This window comes from Notothenia rossii (assembly GCF_949606895.1).
Source record: "Notothenia rossii genome assembly, chromosome: 5".
In the NCBI taxonomy this organism is placed as follows: domain Eukaryota; kingdom Metazoa; phylum Chordata; class Actinopteri; order Perciformes; family Nototheniidae; genus Notothenia; species Notothenia rossii.
In genome coordinates, this window is record NC_136903.1 from 14,478,355 (window position 1) to 14,496,546 (window position 18,192).

General features: G+C 40.2%; 1 protein-coding gene across 1 annotated transcript; it reads left to right on the plus strand.

The window, feature by feature from the left end:
• The first annotated feature begins 1,117 nt into the window (after nucleotides 1-1,117).
• On the plus strand, nucleotides 1,118-17,178 carry LOC307038389 (protogenin B-like). Its single transcript, XM_079679774.1, has 20 exons — nucleotides 1,118-1,230; nucleotides 1,889-2,188; nucleotides 5,089-5,233; nucleotides 5,912-6,045; nucleotides 6,129-6,425; nucleotides 6,673-6,832; nucleotides 6,947-7,194; nucleotides 7,769-7,933; nucleotides 8,209-8,514; nucleotides 9,356-9,541; nucleotides 11,465-11,560; nucleotides 11,671-11,857; nucleotides 12,065-12,192; nucleotides 12,344-12,514; nucleotides 12,886-13,068; nucleotides 13,659-13,782; nucleotides 13,875-14,013; nucleotides 14,144-14,254; nucleotides 14,347-16,381; nucleotides 17,123-17,178. Exons 1-19 carry the CDS (start codon nucleotides 1,164-1,166, stop codon nucleotides 14,725-14,727), a joined length of 3,528 nt encoding a protein of 1,175 aa, XP_079535900.1. The 5' UTR covers nucleotides 1,118-1,163; the 3' UTR covers nucleotides 14,728-16,381; nucleotides 17,123-17,178.
• Nucleotides 17,179-18,192: the final 1,014 nt, after the last annotated feature.

Here is an 18,192-nt window from a genome sequence, read left to right on the forward strand (position 1 = left end):
ATGAGGGCTGGGAGACGGCAGGGTCATTGTCAAAAGGCACGGTCGCTGGATCAATAACTGAATTCATTAGGCAGCTGACATGCATCCATCAATATCTCCTTATAATTACTAGGTTTTGTGTTAGAAGCAGATGCCGTCCAGGGTGACCTTATAATCAGTGGCCCTTGGTAACTGATATTTATGTTGTTCATCTTAGTTTATTGTCTTAAATATCTGATGCACAAAAAGAAGATCTCACAATGCTAGGTTGCTACATGGGAAATCATGTTGATGTCTGATCAATCTGTCGTCTGAAAAATATTGTTTAAAGATGTATCATGACCTGACACAAGCTTGACATCCAGTTAATGTGCATTTTGGCTTTATATAGATAGATTGAAAGAACTAAAAACCGCTCCACTTGTTGGACTTGAATCAAGTATAAAGTCACAAATCCATTACTAGCCCAATATCTAAAATTTGTGTCAGAACAATATTTACAAACTAAATGATGTACAGTACATTCTTCATTGTCCTTAGACCCTTTATCTGAATTTGGACACCCCTAAAAATCCTTTTAACATTGATAAAAGGAGTACCACAAGAACAGAAGAGCAACAGAGTAAAGGTCTAGTTCTGTCAGGACAGACTTGCAATTAATGTATTGTATACAAAGTAGACAAAAAAGCATTGGAGAAATAACAACACAAAGGAAACCGAATGTCCATTGTTGTAAAATAATGTGACCTTAATCATCTATGCACCCATTATTATTATTTCATTAGGAAGATAGATACACACTGTTAGCCGATACAGACATGATAGTGGTTATATGTAAAACATATGACCCTCTTTGAGTAAGCTGTTCAATCCAGCTGAGTATGTAGTATACAAGTATCATCTTCTTTAAACATTGCGTTGTCTATTAATTAAAGGTATCCTCCAGTTCCTGTTTTGTGACAGTTCCTCCTGGAGGCCCCTGGGGTCCCCACACCTCACTTTGGACACACTTGCTACTGGCCTGTGCGGTCTGCGCTTGCGTGAGGAGGCGGGTGCGGGGCCCCTGTAGAGGCGCCGGTGCTGTGCTGCCAGCAGATCAGAAGTGATTTCGGGGATATACGGACAGCATCACGCAGGAGAGCGGCGGGTCGCGCTCGGGGAAAATGACACATACATCTGGATAAATGGCGAAGTTTAAGATGAAAGTCCACCAGCACTGGTTGTTTTTAGTTTTGTTTCTTCCTTTATCAGGTGAGTGTCTTGTTTTTGTTGAGTTTTTAGTGCTTACCTGATATAATGTGTTCCGAGCGCGGACTGTTGATGGCACTAGGTGAACATAATGCAGGCTAACGTTATCTATTGTTCCTATAAGAAATATGCCTTCTGTAACTATGTTTTTCAGAGACAACATTGTATTCTGAACCTTGTTGACGATGAGAATATTACAAGACATGTTTTTATATTTGAAGTGACCGTTTACTTTCTATCTATTTTATTCTGGTTCTGTGTTTTTCTGTCATTAATGTCAGCCAACTGTTAACCTGGTCCGGATTCTTCATTCTAATATTTATAGATGCAATGCAAATATTAAAACAACATACCATACATCAATGTTTTTCTGACAGAAATACCTTTTTCTATCCAGCCAATTATAAATCAACGTATATTAATGTATGATTATGTATGCTTAATACAGCTGTTTCTAATTACAAATATCAATAGAGTGTCAATCATACTACGAAATCAATGTATTCTGCGTGTCCTCTTTAAAAATAAGGTAATATCAATGAATTTTGTTTTATTACATTATGGTCTTTATGGAAGTAGTATAAATTGTTGTGCAGTTGTAGTCTCATTGCACAGACACATAACCAAGTCCTTACTAATGATCCCTTTGTTTTTACTCTAGGTATTTTTTGTTTCAGCGAGTTATCCTTCATCACAGAGCCCAGTGATGTGACCTTATTACCAAAGGACTCTGCAGTCTTGGACTGTCAGGCTCATGGGCTGCCTCCAGTCACTATCAAGTGGCTGAGAAATGGAGTTCGGCTGACAGAAAGTGAGCACATACAGTTTCTGCCCAACGGCTCCTTGTACATACCAAAGATAAAACATACCAAGGAGGATTCAGATGAAGGATTCTACCAGTGCCTATCCCAAAACAAATATGGAGCTATCCTAAGCCAAAGATCACGTCTGACTATCACAAGTAAGTATGGAGTTCAAAGTGAAAGATATTCTCTGAAGACAACATGGATTTTGTTCCTATTTTCCATGGTTAGGATCAAGATGAGGATGAGTTAACTTTTCGGTGAAATCCACTTTGTGTTGTCAGCATGCAGGCATTAGAATGGCAAGTTCATGGATTATTAACCTGGAGATGGGAAGCAGATGTACCCCACCCCACCCCACTTTCTTTTTTTTTTTGCTTAGGAAAAACCTCTAAAGTTTGGCTTTCCATGTTTTTGGAAGTTGTTTAGACTTGGTCATGCTTGAGTTCAGAGCTGTCAGTCCAGTTATAGGATAATTTTAAGAGACAGTTAAAAGTAGATGGAGAGTCAATCTAAAAGCTCATAAAAACTCCATAAACTGGCAGCCATTAGTCAGAGTAAACTATCTTCTTACTGTTCTTAGTACAATTAAAACTTCTTCTCCTATGAAAGTAAGAAACATTTGCAAAAAGTTAGGATTTAGCCTTTTCTCTTCTTATGTTTAGTGGGATTACATTGTCAATAAGGACTGTGGCTCTGTTTAATTGTTGAATGGTCTGCCACACAGAGGAATCTCTGAAAGGCTGTCCTGCTTTTAGCCTTTGTTTGGAGTCACCCTGACCGCCCCAGAAGAAAAGGTTAGGTTTTCAGGGCATTTTATTTGTCCACATATCAGTGGACAGAATAGCTGTGTCTCTTCAATGGGCCTGGTCTACCATGGACACTTTTCAGAGGTCTTAGAAAGGATATCCCATCAGCTGTGTCGTGGAAACCAACATGGCCTTCTGAAATATACTGATTTTGACACTGAGGATAAAAACGTTGGGCCAATATATCCCAATACTCAACAGGACAAAACTTTGAAGGCCTAAATACAACCCACAGCAAGAGATTATTAATCGTAATAATAGAAATACAAGTAGGAAAACAAATGGAGACCCCAACTCTACTCTGACAATTATGTCATGATGTTTGTCAATCTATTAAAAGAAAACTTAGATATCCATTTATTTGTGTGATAAGATATAAAAACCCTCAAATGTGGCCGGGTGTCCAGCCTTTGTCAGTGAAAGGGTTAAAGGTTTTTTGGTCAGCTGTAGGCAGGGAGGGGTTGGATGGGCCTCCTCTGGGCTCCCCTTCTGTCCAGAGGTCCTGGGGGTCGGGGGTCAGCAGGGAAAGGCTTTGTGATGTCACAGGCCTGCCCGGGCTCGGCCGCCCTGCTGTTCTTTCTCCCAGCCCACAATCCCTTTGACTGGATCAGCCGCTTTGTTGCAGTGTCAAGCAGAGCCCCTTTTGTTAAAGAAAGGCCAGTGTGTCATGTGATTGAACGGGCCTGATATTGCAGTAAATAGTGATGATCTTTTCAAAACATGCTTACATTCAGGAGGTGTTTTCCTTGTTGTTTCTAGGACTACATAACTTATTTAAGCACCTCTTGGATTCACAGGGTATCACATATCCATGAGAATGTTACATTTATAGAAGAAGTTACGTCTCTTGTCATTCCAATGTAATACTACTGTAGCATTTTATATAGGATATAAACAACATAGAAATGACACGGTTCACTCTGGTAGACTAATGGTAGACTGAGTTCGATCTGCCTCCCAGTTTGGGCTCAAATTGAATGGACAGGGGGTAAAGGCGAACTTTGACCTCTTTAGAGAAACCTTTGTGCTTTTTGACCTAGACATTGATTTGTACTTCACAGCAGAGGTGACCATATTAGTGGCTGTGTCTGTGCAGGCCACACCCACAATCTACATCTCTGATCCCTGCCTAAGTGAAGACGGTCTGTTATACAAATAGAGAGGTTGTCATGTACTAACACTGAAGGAAAACCTGCCATTTCCGAGAAATCATTCAAAATCAAACTTTCATGGATCATTTTAAGGCCCTGGTTTATTCACTTGACATCAGCAGGGTTGCTATTTATTTGTGTAATATTGATGAGTTAAGGTCTTGAATTAAAGGATTGCTCTTTAATTTAGATGTCCCAAAGCTCAGGATTTAAATTTGGGGTTTCAGTGGGGGAACAGGGTATTGATTTTCTTTAACACGATATTGACTTCCTTCCTGTGAGTGAGGGGGAAGGGAGAGAGTTATCCCCCTAATGAATGAAGGTCATTTGTAATATCCTTCTGGAGACAAATGCAGATTTTGAGTTGCTTATTGTGGTGATTATTGAAAGGTCTTTTGAAAACACATAGACAGAATGTGAGTTATGAACTTGATCCCAGTGGTTTTAGTAGTTTTAAAGCAAATGTAGTTATACTTGATCTAGCAGGGTCTTGCAGAACATTTAAATATGCATATCAAGCATAGCTGTAAAACATTTGCAACACAAGTCCGACAAAATTCAATTCAAGATTCAAATGATATACAGTACATGGTGTGTCATGTTGACTTCTGCAAGTAATAGTTTGTCTTCTATATTTAAACAGTATTTTTGATATGTTATATTATATTAAAGGTTTCTGGCCCTCCTACTTATGCAAAGTGAATTGATTAGTTTTTACCTATAACAATGAATCATTCAGTGTCATTCTTCAATTGATCCATTGATTGGACCAGCTGGTCAGTATATGACCTGATAGCTCATCTGCACACAAGCAAGATCATGGTGTCGCACAAAGATCAATACCTTTCATACAATCATTTAACATCCATCACAGTCAGGGTGTTGCATGCATAATGTATGGTTTGTTTTACCAAATATTGAAAGAATATGCTCTATTTAGTAAGTGACAAACACAATTAAGTGCCAAACAAATCGGTGTTAGTAAATATTGAATTCAGCAGCCCACTACTTAGAAATTCTGAATATTTTCAGAGTATGTTAATAAACATGTTTTTAATGTTCTGCTACATTGATTGATAATGTATTTCCCCCCCTCAGGTATCTCAGAGTTTGTATTGCATCCTGTGCCTATGGTCGTGACTGAGGGTTCAGTGGTACGACTCACCTGTGCCGTCACCTCCAGCCCTCCGGCCACCATCACCTGGGAGCTCAACCAAAGCACATTACCTCTGAAAACCGAAAGGTACCCATCAACACACCTTCTTTCCCCATCATAAGACCCCATAACATCTTATTGTCTTGTGAGCAATGTGAATTTGTTATTTAGAAGCAGCTCTCAAACTGTGGTTTACCTGGTAGACAGAGTTCGAACAAAGACTTGAACATTTGGTAAAAGCTTAATTGTAATACTTAATATGTTTTAAGGTTAGGTATATGACTTAATATGGATATGCCCCTTGTAAAAGGTTTGATTTTACACATGATATCCTGTTTCATCTACACAACCACTCATTTAAAAAAGACTTTTTTTTTTGTGTTCATGGGTTGTTCAAGGCCTTTGTTAATTCCTTACTCTGCATCATTGAATAATCCTGAACAAAACATGCTATTTTATTGTACATACGCAGCTAGTAAATAGAAAAGTTTCAATATATGATTTCTGTAAACTTTATTTTTTCCCAATTGCATTTATTGTACTAATATAGATTTCATGATAGATATGGGCTCAGAACAGACTCATAATACACACATGCACACAGAAGGATTCACACTTGTATTTAATGATCCGCAAAAGGATTCACACTTGTATTTCCGGGTCCACACTTGTGTTTTTCAATGCACACACAAATGTGTTCCGTTTCATATACATGTAAATAAAATCCAAGAGTTTGTGCCTAAAGTTATTGTTTTATGTTCCCAGATTCACAGTTTTGCCTAACGGAGTTCTTCAGATCCACAATGTACGATTGGAAGACGCAGGACAGTATCAATGTGTGGCAACTAACATTGGTAGCCGTTTGAAAAGTAGAGAGGCCACACTGAAAGTCAACCAAGGTACAGAGAGTGCATAAGGGCTGACCATTAAGCCATCATATCATATTGGAAATTGATTTTGAAAATGTTCCTTTCTTGTTAAGGTGCTGGCCCTAAACCACGTCAGAGGCCCAGAATCATTGCCGGACCTCAGAATGTCTCAGTGTCTCTTCACCAGACGGTTGTCCTGGAGTGTGTGGCCACAGGCAACCCCTGTCCCATCATCTCCTGGAGCCGCGCTGACAGGAAACCCATCGACGTGTACAACGCCAAAGTGCTGGGCAACGGGAACCTTGTTATTTCTGATGTCAACTCCAAGCACAGTGGAGTGTACCTCTGCAGGGCCACCACCCCTGGAACCCGCAACTACACTCTTGCTGCAGCCAACATCACAGTACAAGGTGCAGTGGAGTCTCACTTATATAGCACTGGTTCTCTGACAACATATCATACGTGCTTCCTATATTCCATAATACAGCTAAAGCTTTTTGAGATGTGCAAATATTTTTGACTTTCGAAGATAAGTCCACATTGTTTATAGAGAAAGTGATATGGTGCAAGAAGCAACTCAAGTAGTCTGCTATGGGTTACGAAACTTAAAGCAATATACTATGTGCTCATTGCTTTTCTCTTACACGTCTGTTTCAGTGCCTCCATCCTTAGTTGAGAGGCCGGAGAGCCAGACCCGTCCGAGAGCAGGTACTGCCCGGTTTATGTGCCAAGCAGAGGGAGTGCCTTCGCCACGCATCAGCTGGCTAAAGAATGGAGAAGAGGTTCACTTAAATGGGAGGATCAAGATGTACAACAGGTATTGAAATCAAACATAACCAAGTACCATACCAATAAACTGTGTAAATCACATTCAATGTACTTTCTAAGGTGAGTACTGATTAATATTAATATTGTGTTTCTTGTTTCACAGTAAGTTGGTGATAACTCAGATCATCCCAGAGGATGATGCCATCTATCAGTGCATGGCAGAGAATGATCAGGGCTCTGTGCTGTCCTTGGCTCGCCTTATTGTTGTAATGTCCGAGGACAGGCCCAGTGCACCGAGAAACATCCACGCTGAGACCATCTCCAGCTCTGCTATCTTACTGGCCTGGCAGAGACCTCTCTACAATGCAGACAAAGTCATTGCCTACTCCATCCATTATATGAAGGCTGAAGGTGAGACCAAAAGGAAGAACCAGTTAATTCTGTTCATGGTTTTTTATTTGAGCTGTTATGAATTGGGAGAGATGAAGGTGTGAACAGATGCAACAATACGCTATCTCACTCTCTCACATGTGATCAACTTTCCTTGGTGAAGGCCATCTGTTGTTGCTGCGCAGATCAGAGGTCAAGGACAACTCAGAAAGGCAACTTTGCTGAAATAACAACAGGCTTAGCCAGCCCATTGTCCACTCCCCAGCTCAATCTGCCTGCACTTAAAGGGACAGTGTAGCTTTTTAAAAGCATCACAGTCTTGCAGACCAGTAGCATCAGGAGATATTTAACTTTAACCATTATATTGACATTGAACTTACCCTATGTCATATCTGCCTTTTTAGTAAACACACTTTAAGAGGTTATCAGCTTTGTGTTAAGAGCCTTGTTGGTTGGTATATGGTTGTGCCTCTCATTACCCATGTTTATAGAAAAGATGAGTGACATTTGGAAAAAGCCAGCATCAAGCCTTTCAAATAACTGTTAGAGGTCCCTCTCTTTTTTTGATTATCTTAACACACTCCATCTCTTTCAGGTCTAAACAACGAAGAATACCAAATTGTTATTGGCAACGACACAACCAGTTATATCATCGATGACCTTGAGCCAGCTCGAAACTACACTTTTTACATCGTGGCTTATATGCCAATGGGAGCCAGTCGTATGTCAGACCAAGTCAGTCAACATACCCTGGAGGATGGTAAGCATAAAGCATTGAGACTCCCAGCATTCCTTGCTATAAATCACTCTGGTAGTAAAGCTAACTTGCTTGCAAGTGATGTGTGTACAGAGCACATTTTGAGTTGAAATAAGGGGGATGGGCATTCTGTTGTTAGCACAGTTTTCTGCTTACTTAGAGCTCATTTATGTGAATGCTAATTGGAAATATGACATTTGAGGTTTCTGCCAGCATGCTTGTATGTTGAAGAAGTGCATTGGACTAAATACATTTCTAATATCTATGTCTTTCCGCAGTGCCTTTACGTACCCCAGAGCTGAGTCTGACCAGCCACAGCGCCACAGATATTCAGGTGACCTGGCAGCCGCTGCCCGCCAAGTTGAGCCGCGGTCGGTTGTCTGCATACAGACTCTCTTATCGCACGGCTGCGGACAGCACTGTCATCTCTGTGGAGATACCTCAGAACAGCACCGAATATCTGCTGCAAGATCTTCAGCCGGACACCATCTACCTGCTCCGCATGGCTGCAGCCACCCGTGTGGGCTGGTGTGAGCCTCCTACGTGGACCTCCCACCGTACACCTAAGATCTCCAGCAGCAAAGGTAAACCTGCAGAAAGTGGAAAGGGAAATCACAACATGCTGCAAGCTGGTGAAAGCTAAATGTCATTCTAATGTATAGAGCAGTTTTGGTCAATTGTGACAAAGTTTTGAAGTGTAATTGAATGTATTCTTAGGGTCAAAAGCAGGCATCTTTAGCAGGGTCAAAAGCCAACAATAAGTACATGCTAGAGAGTAATAGAATATCGTGGTACCAAACTTGTAGCCGGCTATGCTTCTGCTTTTGTAACATCGTTTTGTTTTGCTGCTGTTAGAATACCAGGAGGATCACTAGGGCTCATGCAGAGTGGCCGGCTTTGGACTAGAGTTTGCTCTTGTAGCATTGTCCCACAGTCTTTGTGTTGGTTACCCAGGAACCTTTGCCCTTCGCTGTCAGTGATGTTAGAGTGGCCTCAGTCACGGGTCATAAAGAGAGGGCCTCAGGCGTCTATGTGGGGGGAAAGAATAGCCTCTTTTCATGGCCTGGTGTGTTGGGGGAGGCTGTTTGTCCACCAAAGCTGAACTTCTTCTTTCAAAAGTTTGGTTGTATATTTAGTTGATGTAGAGCAGCACAGTCGACAGAATTATACATTTTTTATTAGAGATCAAGATCTAGAATATGAAAACTAGGGATGATATGTGTGTGGTTAATGCATTTATACGCAGTGCAACTTAAATTATAACTCTGTCACACCCATCCATTGTGATAATGAGATCACCTACCATCCATCCTTTTTCTATACCCTGTGTCCTGTTGTTTTTTTGTTTATTCATCCTTTGTGCTTAGCAATATTTTCAATTCAAATGTGTGTATTGATCCCATGTCTGGTGTTTCTGCCCCATAGTGCCTTCAGCCCCTACTCTTCAACTTGAGCCGCTTAACTGCACTTCCATTATGGCACGCTGGGAAACCTCCCCTCAGTCTGTGGCTGTCCAGGGTTACCGGCTGTGTTACCATGAGGAAGGCCAACCAGAGCAGCCCATCCTCCAGCTGCAGGCTCAAAACTACACCTACACCATCAGTGGCCTTGGTGAGTAATGCACTGTAGCTTGTCTAACCTTAGTGTTGTGAGATGATGGGAAGTGGATTGGGTGAAGAACAGATCACTTGTATATTTGACTATTTTAGTGCATCTCTGCCATCTAGACCAGGGATATTGACGTAGGGAAAACAGAGAGTGACCGATGGGTTCAAATGGGTCCCAATTTAATCCGGTGGGCAGTTGGAAGCTACATTTGCATTTTCACCCTCTGTGCTGATCAATATGGGCTGACCCCTGTTGCCCCCTTCAGTCCTGCTGCAGTATAGTGTGAGAGCAGGCTCCCAGGGTTAGAGGTCAGGATCCAGATGTCCCTCCCACCACCGTTTCCCATCCCGCGGCTTGCATAATTACCCTGGCCATTGTATTCCATCCAAGGCCAGGCCTGCCCTGTAAGACCCTGGCCACTGCCCCCTTTAGCCGGACACTGAATCACACAAACAAATACCCCTGGGATTGGTCAAAACTGGACTGAGACACTGACCTTTAGCCATGAGACAGCAGTCCTGGATCAGGACCCTGCCCCCCCCCCGGTCATCTGTGCTGTCCATGTAAATAACCCCAACCCCAATCTATATGCAGATAACCAGGGCCTGTTAATATTATAAGTGTGCATCCTATGCAGTGTATACCTAAAAAGCTAACATACCAATCTGTATATTGTTATAAGCCGTTTTAAATTAAATGTTTGCTTGCAGTAAAACTCTCTTTATCTGTAAACCCTTCACTTTATTTCTTTACTAATAATCAAACAAGCTGATTCAATATGCTGGATCTGTAAAAGCCCTTTCATTTTTATTCCATATTAATAATAACACAAGTCGCTGTCACTGGTAACATGTTCTATTATATCCCTGATATATAAAGTTCTGTCTTGGAGCTATGTTTCTTTCTGCGCTGATCCAAGTTTAAGGCTATAACACAAGGCCAGTAGGAAGGGCGTGAATGGGGGAACAAAAGGGGCCCGGCTCCTCCCACAGTCCTGAGCTCAGATTCCTTCTGTTTTATCTTGGCCTGACCTGGTGACCCGAGGCAAACCCCCCCCCCCAGTCCCATGGGCCTCGGATCCCAGCAGCTGAAGGCAGCCCCTGGCCCAGCCCCCACGTCAGGCCTGGACACACCGCCTTCACTGGTCAATACCCATTGGCTGACCTTTCACACTGGAGGCATAAAACAAGCCTAAACAGTCCCTCAAACACCCTGATTTAGGAGCTGATGCAATGCTTTCCAAGTAAAGAAATTGTTTTACTCAAGTTAAAATGTTACTGATGTTTTCAAACGAAAGCTTCCCTCCCCAGACCACAATGATCTTCCTGATGTATTTTACCCAGTTCTTGATACAACATTGTTTTCCCCATAATTACTTTATTTTAAAAAATGAACCTCATCTTGCCTCTCTTGTTTCCCTCCAATTTTGTAATGTGTGTGTTTTAGTTTTTTAAACCTAGCACTGCCATTTCATGGTTGTAAAATCTTTATAGGATTTGAAAATGTAAAAGACAATATAGTTTTGTGATAATTTCCTAGAGCTTATTGATCATCTCACCATATTTACTTGGCCTAGGACCTGGTTGATCTTTATCATGCTCCCTACTCATTACAATGCATGATAAACGAGGGGTTGGGGTGACTCAGGGGGCCATGCATTGTCAGGGCACGGGGAAGGGCCATTAATGAGCTGCAAGTGTCCCCTCCTGCAGCCAGTTGTGAAAGAGTCTGCTTTTCTTTTTAATAAATGCTGCTCTATCTATTCTTGCTTTTGACATTTTAATGGAAATCTCTCAGGGTTTGGAATTATGTCTGGGCCCTGTTGGACTACTCAGGTTTTAAAAGCTGCACTTAAAGCAGTCACTTTGATCTACCTTCACTTTTAGTTTTTACAACATGACTGAAAATGTATTCTCTGTGTTTCAGATCCAAGGAGAAAGTATCATGTCAAGATTCTGGCTGTCGGTCAAGCTGGTGATGGCTATCAGACGGACCAAACAGTTAGCACCCCGGGTTGTGTGTGTAAGTACATCTCTCTGTTGTTTGTTTCAAACGCCTTTTTAATTTAAATAAACCTTACAACTTTTCACAAATTGAGAGATATGACAAAAACATTTTTTTCCATCATTCAGCGGCCAGAGACAAACTGGCGACAGCCCCTCCACCTCCAGATCATGTGGCTGTCTCAGCCACCAACTCGTCTTCAGTGTCTCTGCGCTGGGGCCGTCCTGCTTTCTCGTCTGGAAAGGCTGTCAGCTATACCATCCGTTGTACGCCTGTGGGCACCCACAACGCCTCTGCTATACGCTACCTGCAAACGTAAGCCGAGAACCCCCAACAAATTCAGTATTTTACATCTGGCATGACAAATACAGCCTCAGAATACTCTTTTGTTTTTGTTGCTAAGTATTTATGTTATGTAACACTGCATGTTTGTGAATGATGTGGCCGTTGTACTCTTTTTAATTTGCTGTCTGTATAATTGTATGTCAAAAGCTCATATATATAAATGTTGTTTGTCCACAGCACAAGACAAAACATGACTGTTCAGAATTTGGAAACCAACACTCGCTATGAGTTTGTTGTGCGTCTTCATGTGGACCAGATGTCGAGTCCTTGGAGTTCTGTTGTTTACCGTCAGACTTTACAAGCAGGTAATAACTTACTGTAACATCATTTCACCATGATTATGTTTCTGTTTGTCCAGTTCTTCTACTCTCGAGACACAAGTCAGTTAATTGCATATTGCTCAGAACATTTCTCAGCAAGTCTAATTTACCGTGAATATGATTTCTCTGTTTGCAGCACCTGGCCAGCCGCCTAAAGGAGTGCGAGTCACTCTGATCGAGGATGATACCGCCCTGGTGTCCTGGAGGGAGCCCACCGAGACCAATGTGGTGGTGACACGCTACACCATCCTGTACGCCTCCCAGAAGGCCTGGATGGCTGGACACTGGCAGATATTGCAGAGGGAGGGTGAGTAGTGGACAGCATCATAAAATATGTTTTGTTGGTGGTATAATTACAGTTTTAAATATATATTTATTAAGAACATCACATTGGTCAATACAGATTCAAGAGATTCGCAAAAATGCTTTAAGCTAAATAAATGATCCACTAAAAATGTCTTAATCCCTTTTAACCCTCATAGCATTTTAGTGCCATAGGACTATTTTTAAATATACAAACATTTCCAGGAAACAAAATGTATTTCTTAGTTGAATGGGACTAATGTACATGCCTAAGATAATGTCATAGGGGGTGTAACTGTTATTTAAGCATAATGATGTGCACTAGAATTCATTTTCTATAATTGTACTTAATTGCATTTTTGCTTTTGTTTACAGGGAGCCACACAATGGCGCTGCTGGAGAAGCTGGAGGCGGGGAACGTCTACCTGGTGAAAATATCTGCCTCCAACCAGGTGGGTGACGGGCCTTTCTCTGAGATCGTGGAGCTGGCTCTGAAGAATGGAAACAAACACCGCACCAAAAACCCCAGGCACTCTGAAAACTTCCCCGATACAACAGGTACACATCATTAGATTGCTTCTTATTTATATTAAGCTGGTAGTTATGTGGCATTCATTATTAAAGTAAAGCTATATTCAGTTGTTAGTGTTGTTTTGAAATTAAATGGTTTGAATTTCTCTTAGGCTTTAATGTAACTTAATAAAAAACATTGGTGAGGTGATACACTTTAAAGGCAGTATGGTTTCATAATCATTCGTGAAAATGGAGAGAATAAAATCTCATTCCTGTTAGAAAACAAACCACAAGGAGGTGTAGGTCAGCAACACCTGGTAACCATATATTATATTATATATGTTGTACGATTTTTTTTTCACATGCAATTCGTTTTTGTTCACATTGAATAGGACAGTGAAAAGTTTAGTTTGTTTCTAATGAAAGCTATACCTTCAGGCCTTCACACAGTGTTAATCATGAACTGTAAACATCAGTCTATGAATGTGAAGGGTTGTTAAACAGCATTTTTTATGCTGAGGGCATTTACTTTTGTATTTCATTCAGGTTTATCACCCCTCTTTCAATTAATTTCTCTCAGTTATTATAACATATGTAATTATATTCCATCTAAAACACTGTTGTTTATCTTCCAGTCTACTCTGATGATCTCTACCACATAGACCAGAGGTCCATGACAGGCATCATTGTTGGAGTGAGCATCGCCTTGTCCTGTATTGTAATATGTGCCTTAATCCTCATCAGTAAGGGAAGACCAAGGTACATTTTGTCAATTTTTACTCAATTTTTTAACAGTTAACATTATATTCTCCTGAAATGTTCTAACAATATTATCTTTGTATGATTCATAGGAAATCCTCCAGTCAAAAGGTCCTTGCTGCTGGAGATCCTGGAGGTCCACAAGCTGGGTTTTCCTGGCCCAATGAACAGCATACAGAGAATGTTGAGGCCATTATACCCATGATCAGTCACAACTTTCTAGATGCCAAGGTGAGACAAACAAAAAGTGTGATGATGGTTCTTCTGGTTTCAGAAATGTAATATATTTGAGTTATGTGTCTGATTTTCAAAAGAGCACACGACCATAAAAGAAAATCTGATCTGATTTATTTCTCTTTAGTTCCAGGTCGGGTCTAATATTGTCAAAGACAGTGGCGGTCCAATCAGCAAGAATAAAAGCAAGAGGTGGCTGCTCTTCAAGAGGGAAATGAGGAACACATCTGAAAGTGATGTGAGTGATGCAACATTATTCTGATCAATCCACTTTCTTTTTAGACTTCTCTTTTTTATCTTAATTTCCTTTTCTCTTCTCCTTCTCATTAGGCTGAGAGGAGAGCCAGCTTGTACGAGGCTGGAAAAACTGTTTTGAGGTATGAGGAGCATTTAGGTTCAGCGCCTCTGCCTCCTTCATCCCGCGAGATCATCTTCGGACCTTACCACTCGGAGAGCTCTCACACCAGTGAGGGCAGCCAGGGGACGGGGGACTCGGGACACTACTCCAACGAAGAAAGCAACGAAGAGTTGAGCAACCCTTCCACCAGCCAAAGCGCCACTGTTGCTGAGCTGAAGCAGTCTTTTGTTGTGGAAAACGAGGAGATGCTGAGCCATCCCCTCCATCACTCCGCCTCTGATGCAACCCAACTCTGCTGCACCTCGCAGGGCTCCACTCCTGCCCTGCACTCGGCCCAGGACGTTGGCTCCTGACATCAGGAGGCCTAAAGCTGCTCTCCAGCAGCCGGAGCTACGCCACTTCTACCTCGTTTGCTTCCTGAGTTGAGCCTCTTGGTTATTTCCTGAGGCACAAGGGTTAAGGAAGCCAGCTGCTACGATGGACGAAAGGTGTTTTCGCTTCGGATCTACCTCAGGATTTTGTATGGATGTTCGTTATAACATTTTATTTCCATCTTTTTAACTTTCTACCTGTTTGTCTGTGTTCGCCGTTATCTGTCCTAAACCAAAGCTCACCTATGATGAATGTTAAAAAGAATGTCAAGAATGTACTGTGATACATTTTCATTATATTTAATTACTTTTCACTGGAGCAGAGGGTGAAGTTGGACCCTTTTGACTGATTATCTACCTCCACATTCTTGTGTATACATTACTACCTCTTTTTCACCACATTATGTGCAGTATTATTTCAGACTCAGGGGACACACATTCATTGCCATGTCTTGCTACCTCTGTTCAGGCGTTATTTTTTGGAGGTGCTCATTTCTTTAATTCTCTGAACTTTTATTTTCACGGTTGAAAGATTTTTTGTTTCATTTGCATTGTCTTTGAATGATGTATGTTGTGAAAATAACAAGTGCTTTAGAAATGGTCCAACTATATGAGCTTTATCACATGATATCGTTTGGCATTTCCAGTGCACTGAACTCAAAGCTTTAACATGGCCTTAATATCGAAAGGGCTTTGCATACCATAGAAGACGAGATCCAAAGACGGGAAAAATTGTACCCAAAGAGTTTTTGATAAAACAAAAGATATTTTAAGGCAACCAAAAAGATAAAGATTATACATTAAGGGTGCGTTTGCCAAAAATATTGTTCTTGCCAATGATGTAAATTTCCCTTAGAATGGTGGTTTGAATGCTTTTCTTAGTGTACATTTTCTTGACGCTTCATTCTGGTAAAAGCTTTAGCACAAGTCTCCCTGGCTTGTGCTCCGTTTGCCTTCTAAACCATTGCTAAACGCAGCGGTGATGCCGATGCTATTATCCAAAGAGTTGTCTCCTTCCTCAGATGGGTATGGCTTTTCATTCACATGATCCTTGGTACTATGAGGTGGAAATATTTGACACACGACCAAAGATCTAGTTTGTCCTGCCACTGATAGATGATGATATTTATTATTTTTAAGAGAATCATCTGTTACCGATCACCGATGGGGAAGAATTGTTTTTCTCTCTCCATAAAAACTCCTGTCCAGGTGTGACAATGAAGGATACTGACTATCAAAATGGAAACCCTATGTGTGAAGAGCAACATAATCAATTTTTATATCTTTGTAATACAAATAATCCTAACCAAAGAAATTTGAAGTCTCTGTTATTTAGTGATTTTCTTTGGTTTCATTTACATTATTTGCATTTAAATGTGATATAATTTCCAATGGTTTTGATTGGTAGAAAGGCATTTTAACATAGTTTCTTTTTTTAAACCTTGAGATGTCCAACTGTCCTGCTGTCCTTTTATCACCATGAAATCTTACCCAAATGATACTTAAGTAGGTTAAAAGGAAAATTTGAATTTAGATGATGTCGTCAACAAAAACATTTCCCAATTAAAATGTGACATTTGACTAAATTAATAAGTTCAAGTTAAAAGTTTGTCTGTGTTATTCATTATTATGAAAGGTTAATTTGAAGCCACAGATAATTTTGCTGACTTAACAGAGTCAGGTGCCAAATGTAGATTTAGAGTGTAGACTTAAATGTTAATATTTAAGTTATGTTTTTGTTTTGTATTTCTGCTTTTGAATACCAAAATGTATCTTAATCCAAAGTGAGCAACAAAACAAATTATTTTAAGTGTTTAGATGTTGCAACAGACTTTTTTGATAATCTCAAGATGATCCCAAATACTAGATAATAAAATTCTTATTGAAAAATGTTGTGGTGTGTGTGTGTGTGTGTGTGTGTGTGTGTGTGTGTGTGTGTGTGTGTGTGTGTGTGTGTGTGTGTGTGTGTGTGTGTGTGTGTGTGTGTGTGTGTGTGTGTGTGTGTGTGTGTGTGTGTGTGTGTGTGTGTGTGTGTGTGTGTGTGTGTGTGTGTGTGTGTGTGTGTGTGTGTGTGTGGGGGTGTGTGTGTGGCGGGGGTGGGTGTTGTATTGGTTTCCTCATACATTTTAAGTATTTTTCACAATTGAGTAAAATCCACACATTTTCTGGTGTTTGGCTTATTGATCATAGAGAGCTATGTTTGACTCCATAATCATGACATTTAAGACAATGGTCACCAGCTGTATGAGATGATAACATATAGCGTTACATATTGAATCATTCACAAATGAAATAGCCTAAAATTGTGTTCATCTTTTAAAGTAAACTCATTACATTTAACCTGTTAGTTTGTCTGTGTTATTCATTATTATGAAAGGTTAATTTGAAGCCACAGATAATTTTGCTGACTTAACTCAGGTGCCAAATGTAGATTTAGATTGTAGACTTAAATGTTAATATTTAAGTTATGTTTTTGTTTTGTATTTCTGCTTTTGAATACCAAAATGTATCTTAATCCAAAGTGAGCAACAAAACAAATTATTTTAAGTGTTTAGATGTTGCAACAGACTTTTTGATAATCTCAAGATGATCCCAAATACTAGATAATAAAATTCTTATTGAAAAATGTTGTGTTGTGTGTGTGTGTGTGTGTGTGTGTGTGTGTGTGTGTGTGTGTGTGTGTGTGGGTGGGGGTGTGTGGGGTGTGTGGGGTGGGGGGGTTGTATTGGTTTCCTCATACATTTTAAGTATTTTTCACAATTGAGTAAAATCCACACATGTCCTGGTGTTTGGCTTATTGATCATAGAGAGCTATGTTTGACTCCATAATCATGACATTTAAGACAATGGTCACCAGCTGTATGAGATGATAACATATAGCGTTACATATTGAATCATTCACAAATGAAATAGCCTAAAATTGTGTTAATCTTTTAAAGTAAACTCATTACTTTTAACCTGTTCCTTAATAAAGGTATAAAAACAGGGTTTGGTGGAAATTTCCATTACAAAAAATCCAAACAGTTTTGAAAAAGAAAAAGGACATTACTATAATGAAAAAAAAGTAAATTACAGTATAAGTAAGTAAAATGTGGTTACAAACACTGAAGTTGAATGTGAAAATTAGATTAGATTATTATTTTGAACATGTCAAAAAAAGATAAAATCCCAACAACCTGACTGTTGGCAAACGTCACTCAACATTCTAAGTTTCCGTAGTGACGGTAACGATTGCACAGGGTTAGTCAGTGTGAAGGCAAAACATCACAGAGAAGCCCCATAAAGTCAGAGGTTGAAAAAGTATATATAATTAAGTATATAGAGTGTAGAAATACTTTGTTACAAGTAAAAGCCCTACAATCAAAATGTTACTCAAGTAAAAGTACAAAAGTATTAGCATCAAAATGTACTTATAATACCAAAAGTACTCATTGCAGATTACATTAC

Coding starts and splice junctions, on each gene's coding strand:
- LOC307038389 (XM_079679774.1), top strand. CDS start 1,164: ATGGCGAAGTTTAAGATGAAAGTCCACCAGCACTGGTTGTTTTTAGTT. Junction 7,195..7,768: donor CCATTATATGAAGGCTGAAG/GTGAGACCAAAA, acceptor CATCTCTTTCAG/GTCTAAACAACGAAGAATAC. Junction 7,934..8,208: donor TCAACATACCCTGGAGGATG/GTAAGCATAAAG, acceptor GTCTTTCCGCAG/TGCCTTTACGTACCCCAGAG.